General features: G+C 49.2%; 1 protein-coding gene across 1 annotated transcript in view; it reads left to right on the top strand.

Annotated features, from left to right (window-relative positions):
- The first annotated feature begins 1,423 nt into the window (after positions 1-1,423).
- Positions 1,424-6,000, top strand: part of PPP1R14C (protein phosphatase 1 regulatory inhibitor subunit 14C) — an 86,068-nt gene continuing 81,491 nt past the window's right edge. The window contains exon 1 of the mRNA XM_065889082.1: positions 1,424-1,817. Coding sequence (XP_065745154.1) covers positions 1,512-1,817 — 306 coding nt within the window. The 5' untranslated portion in view covers positions 1,424-1,511. The remainder of the gene's footprint in view (positions 1,818-6,000) is intronic.

Here is a 6,000-nt window from a genome sequence, read left to right as displayed (position 1 = left end):
CTTTCACTCTTCAAGGCCAGACCTGTCCCGATGATGCACATTAGGCATGGAACACTTGGGAAAATCCCTTTGCAGTCATGTTCTGGCTGGAAAACCCCAAGTGAAGGAATAAAGCGGACATAAATCTGGATAGAGCAGACCAGGGCACCAGCCAGAAGAGTCAGGACAAAGCTGCTGGCTACTTTTATTTTCAGTGTCTTTATCGCTGTGAGTTTAGGAGCCCACCCAGAATCCTCTCCATCATAGAAAGTGTTCAGAGGAAATTGACTTGATTCTTTATCTCTGAGAAACCTACTTGAGTAGCTGCCAGTAACCTTTACCAGGTTTTTAAAAAGTTCATAAAAGCTACTTACTTGTGTTTGAACATCTTTTGCGGTTTCTTCCAGTTGCCTGAACAGAAATGTATTGTTATGTACAACAGAAACATATTAGTGTCTCCCTATAATTTTACACACATACACATGCAGTTTTCTGTTTAGAACTTTCCTCCCCATCTCCTTGCCCTAAACCGCATAGTAAGCTCATTCATTTGTAACACTTCTTGGCTGCCTGATGTTTTAAAAGTAGTCAGTCAGTGCTGTTACTTTTCTAGCTTCAAAGACGTTGTTTGGAAATGGTATTAAGAAAGCTGGCTACGCAGGGAATACAATACTAGAAATGTAAGACCAGTAACCAGCACTGACTTTTAGAGAAGTATTTGCTGTCAGGATATCCCCAGTCCCTTGCCCAAGAGACATCAAGCCTTCTGCCCTTTAGATACGAAGATATCTGAATGCACTGTCTTTGAGGTAACAAGACACTGTCTGGTCTGAAGAGAATTTCTCAGGCGCGGTGATTGCCTGATGGCACAAACATCGCCTCGTCAGTTTTTCTCACTCTCCGAGAGAGGAAGTGGCACGGATAGGAACGGGTGTTTGGAGCGGCGGGATGGGCCCGGGAGGGGAGGAGACACAGCCCCGCCCTCAGAGGAGACGGCAGGGAGAGGGAAACCTCTGTGAGGAACCTGCGCCTCGGCCCCTTCCCGCGTCCCCTGCCCCAGGAGGTCGCCAGCGCAGTCCCCGGCAGCGCCGGCCGAGGCGGCGGGAGAAGCGCAATCCCCGTGTCCTGCAGGGCAGCACACGGTCACCCGCGCAGAGGACCTGGCCCCAGACCCACGCCGGTCGCCCGTGCATGTCTGCGCGCCCACACCCCCTTCGCCGCGCGCAACTCCCACGCCCCGGGTCCGCTGCCTGCCGGGCGCCGGATCCGCCTCCGGGGCTGGACCCAGAGGGTCCTCGGCTGAGTCCCTAGGGCTGCGGCCCTCGCCCTCCCTCCTCCCCGCCCTCCCCCGCCCGCGCTCCTCCCGGTCGCCGCGGCTCCTCCTCCAGAGCTCCCCGCGAGCCGGCGGCGGCGCGGAGCAGGTGCTGACGAAGCCCGCGCATGCCGCTGCCCGGCCCAAGGCGGTAGCGGCGCCGGGCGCTCCGCCCGCCCCCTCCTCCGGGCCTCACTCGGTCTCCGGCGCGCACGGGGACATGTCGGTGGCGACGGGCAGCAGTGAGGCGGCCGGTGGGGCCGCCGGCGGCGGCGGCGCGCGGGTTTTCTTCCAGAGCCCCCGGGGCGGCGCCGGCGGCAGCCCAGGCTCGAGCAGCGGTTCGGGCTCCTCCCGGGAGGACTCGGCGCCCGTGGCCACGGCGTCCGCTGCCGGGCACGTTCAGCAGCAGCAGCGGCGCCACCAGCAGGGAAAAGTGACAGTGAAATACGATCGCAAAGAGCTTCGGAAGCGGCTCGTGCTAGAGGAGTGGATCGTGGAGCAGCTGGGACAGCTTTACGGCTGCGAGGTACCTGGACGCGGGACTGGGAGGGTCGGGGGCCTCCCTGGCCCCGCTGCGCAAACACAGGAATTCTCCAGGGCTCTGGCCCCCTGGCGCGCACCGCCCTGGCTCCTGGGGACCCAGGGCTGGGAGCGAGGCGCGGCGTGTTCTCTCTCCAGAGTGCCCTCTGGTGCCGGGGCGTAGCGATGGGGAAGCCCCTCCTGGGTTCAGCTGCTGGGTGCCCGGAGAGCTGGGGGCCCCCTTGATGGCCGTGCCGAGGGCTGAGTCTTGCTCAGCGCGCTGCGTTTCTGCCAGCCCCGGGCTCCTCTCGGCTCCAGCTGCAGCTCCCCGAAGTGGGGCTCGGAGGGGATCACCCGGGCCGCGCGCAAACCCACGAGAACAGCGCTCACCGCTGGGACCCTGGCAGACCCGGTTTCTGTGGAGGGGGAGCAGGAAAAAGACTGAAAGCTGCTTAACGGAGAGGAGAGGTTCTGGGGATCTTAGAGACCACCTCGGTTTCTGAAATATACAACAAAATCATAAGCTGAAAGCTTTCCCTTTTCTAGCCAGCCCCGACGCACGTCTCCATAATTCGGCCTTGCATTACCAAAGCTGCACACGTTGGGCTTTGTTGAAGCAGCTTTCTTTCTTCCTGCCCAGTTTCAGTTACTCCCGTTGACGGGCGCAGAATGAAAGCCTTGGGCAACCTGGAAGGGTGCCTGGGTGGAAGGAAGGGAGCCTGCGGGTGGTGTGCGGGATGCCCGGAATCGCCCAGCTCCCCCTCCGCCACGACATCTACTTCCCACAGTTCAGGGGCTAAGCTTATACGCAAATCTGACTGCCGCGTCAGGAGAAATAGTTGATGTAAGGAGAAATATTTAGAATAAGCTGTAACAAAAGTATGGCAGAAAAATGACCGAAGCCAAAATGATCGCCCATGAGAGTCTTTAATAACAGTATTTGTAAATGAAGTATTCTACTTCTCTTAAGGGAGTGGAGTTTGGAAAGGGTGGAAGAATGAAGAGGGTTAATAATTAAGGATATGGTTTCTAAGTTAAAGCTAGGTTTGTGTCTATAGGGCTGTTACCCTCTACAGCAAAAATGAAAGCCAGATGAACCCACTGGCTTTTCCTCTGGTTTAGATTTCACACATTTTATGGCCTATTGTGAATACATATTTTCCTTAACATTCTCATCGCGCAAGGAAACAGCATTTTCATTACAGACTCCTGATGAATGATTGTGATATAATGAAGCTTGACTATATGACTAATGGGCTTGTAAAAATATATTGTTTCTCCAGCCCAGCTCTTATAAAAAGCCATTTTAATTGCATAAATAAAACTGGCCAAAATAGGAAGTGTTTATGGGTTTTTTTTAAAATAGGAAGTTGGCAAAACTCTTTAAAGAAGCAATGTGTTTGATTTAGATGGGATTACTGTGGGATGGATGGATGTGCTCAGTCTTGCCTCTGTAGAATCCAATTACTTTTCACTTATTTCATACTGGTCTTTATACTCCATTTTGGGTTTGGAGAAGATTTGGGTTAATAGAGAAACTGTTGTTGAAATTAACAATGATTTAGCAATGTTCTTTTTATGGGAGACTAAATAGATGTAGCTTGGTAAAGAGTTCCAGCCTCTCATCAGGTTGGCAAATCATATATTTTAAAGGTTCTTCTGAATAATTGGAAAAAAATGAAAGACTGAATGCTCACTGTATTAAACATGTAGGTTAGGTACCTATTTTAAAGGGTAAATATGACCTTGAATCTTTTCCTTGTACTTCTCCCGTTTCAGACCTCAGGGTGTAGCAAATAGCTAGAGAGTTGAGAGGTTTTGTGGTGAAATGACACAAGATACTATAGGCTGCGCGCATGTCATTAAAATGGGGCAAATATTCCTCTTCAAGTTGTTCTGTCATTTTAGGTTGAAGAAACATAAGTCATTGAAAGGGCTGTTGGCAATTTGTAAATACTACATTGATGCTACACCTTCGTTGAATAATAAAAAGCCTGTGGATAAGTAGCCACGTAAGGGATTGTCTTCTGCCATCTATTTTTCCACTGTTAGGGCTCTATTTTTAGCTTCATTTCTCTGGTCTGGTAGCCTTTCCTTGCTGATAGCTTCAAGTATTTCAGCCTCTGGTTTGTGAATCGAGAAGGACCTACCTGGCTTGTAGCTCTGACTCTCATGAATATGAAGGTTAGGAAATGTCCTTTTTTACACTTAAAATTGGTAATGTCTCCAAATGTTTAGCCCGTGAAATTGACACGGAAAGCCAGCTTGCCAGACTTCGAACCAGCCAGAGGCCTGAGCTATCTGCCAGGTTGGGGGTCTTCCAGATGAACGTGTATTTAATTTCAGAAGAACTTGTATCAGGCAGGTCAGCAGTTAGATGACTTGTCCTTTTCAGAATAGAAAATAGTGGTCTTTTAAGAGTGGCATAAAGTATGATATTTAAAATTAGAAAGGAATGGGAGAGAAGAAATACACAGAATAACTTCTTGGCTATGGTTTTATCTAGAAGTTTGCAGTGGTTTTATACAGAGAATAATACAAAGAGAGAATTTATGGAGTACTTATATTATGCACCATGTGTTGTTCCAGGCACTGATTCAGTTAGTCATTACAACAACCCATATGAAGAGAGTGCTGTTATCGTCTCTGTTTTACTGATGAGGAAACTGAGACACAGAGGGATTAAGAGGCTTTCCCAAGTTCACATAGCTGGTGAATGTCACTGGGTGAGGCGGGGTAAGAACCCAGCAGTGTGGCTCTGGTCCATGTTCTAAGCACCAAGCCTGCTTATAACTCTGCAGGGTCCTGTGCAAGAGAACAGATGGAGGCCCTCATAGCATGTGTCAAAATGTTTAAAAGTTATGAATCAGGCTAATGAGCATTTATATGTATTCTGTCATCCTACCTTGGCAAAGATATCTTCGTAGCGGCCTGGAAAGCTAGGCTTGAGCTTTGAATTCTCAGATTTCCCAGAGCTCATAGCTGGTTGTGAGAATCTTCCCCTGGGCCAGGACCTGCTTCCCTCGGTTCTTCCCTCGGTTCTTCACCTGTGATACCTTCAATGAGGTAAAGGGCATCGTGTCCACTTGCATGTCCAGTCTGTCCACACCCTTTGTCCCCCCCCCCCAACTGTGCCTCTGGCTCCAACCAGTGGCAAAGTCCCCCTTTGGGAGTCCAGACCTGGAAGGAGCCTGTTCATGCCCCGGAAGTCTCCTGGTATTTGATCAGGGAATTCTGGGGACAGAGTGTAGGCTAAAACCAGATGGAGGGATACCTGCTCTGGATGGGTAAGTCCACCTGGTCCCAGGAACTCTGCAGGAAGATGAGTGGGGCCCAGGGCTGTGGCCCTCCTACACAGTCTAAGGGTGGTATTGTTAAACACCACATCGTACATAAGCAGAAACTAACACAACACTGTAAAGCAACTATACACCAATAAAAAGTAATAACCCCCGTCCCCCACATCATACAGCCTTTTGGTTACATAAATAAATGTCTTTATAGATTCTAAAATGATTATTTACGTTTGTAGTTATTTTCCATTTCATCTTCTTGTACAGTTAGTTACATTTTCGCCTAGGAATTCGCTTATAACAGAACTGCTAGGTTAAATCTACATCCACAGGTAAGAATTTCCGTTTTAAGACATTTTCATATCTCTCCCAAACCCTGATAGTTGTTAAGAGCATTTGAAATCTGGCATAGTGTCTACTTTGACGAGTATTGCAAGAGGACTTAACTGGATAAGTCATGTCAATTTTTCCCATCTTGCCCAGCATCAAGATAACATCTGTACTTCCAGTTTTGCAGTTTGATTTGCTTTGGAAATAAGAGCCTGTTGTTAACCTCGGATTACTGAAACGCCCGCAGCAGCCTAGCCATGAACAGACTTGTACACTGAGAGTATCTCCTGGGTTATCCTGAATGTCCATTTAGGGGGCCTTTCCTTTTGCTGTGGCGTCTACATTTTAAAAAATGGTTTCTAGCACATTACACTTTTTCATCTTCCCTTACTCCTTATGTGCGGGTAAGGGAACCCACACATACACAAGTTGCAGTGTTTCTTTCCCTTGCCAATCATCCTCATTCTGTAAGTCAGTGGTTCTCAGATTTTTTTGATTGTGGCCCTAGAAAGAAACACTCTTGCTGCCTGATACATACACTGACACATGGATGGATGAAAACAGAGA

Source organism: Phocoena phocoena, chromosome 12, assembly GCF_963924675.1.
Source record: "Phocoena phocoena chromosome 12, mPhoPho1.1, whole genome shotgun sequence".
Classification (NCBI taxonomy): Eukaryota; Metazoa; Chordata; class Mammalia; order Artiodactyla; family Phocoenidae; genus Phocoena; species Phocoena phocoena.
Note: the sequence above shows the minus strand (reverse complement) of the source record. Positions and strands in the feature narration are given on the sequence as shown.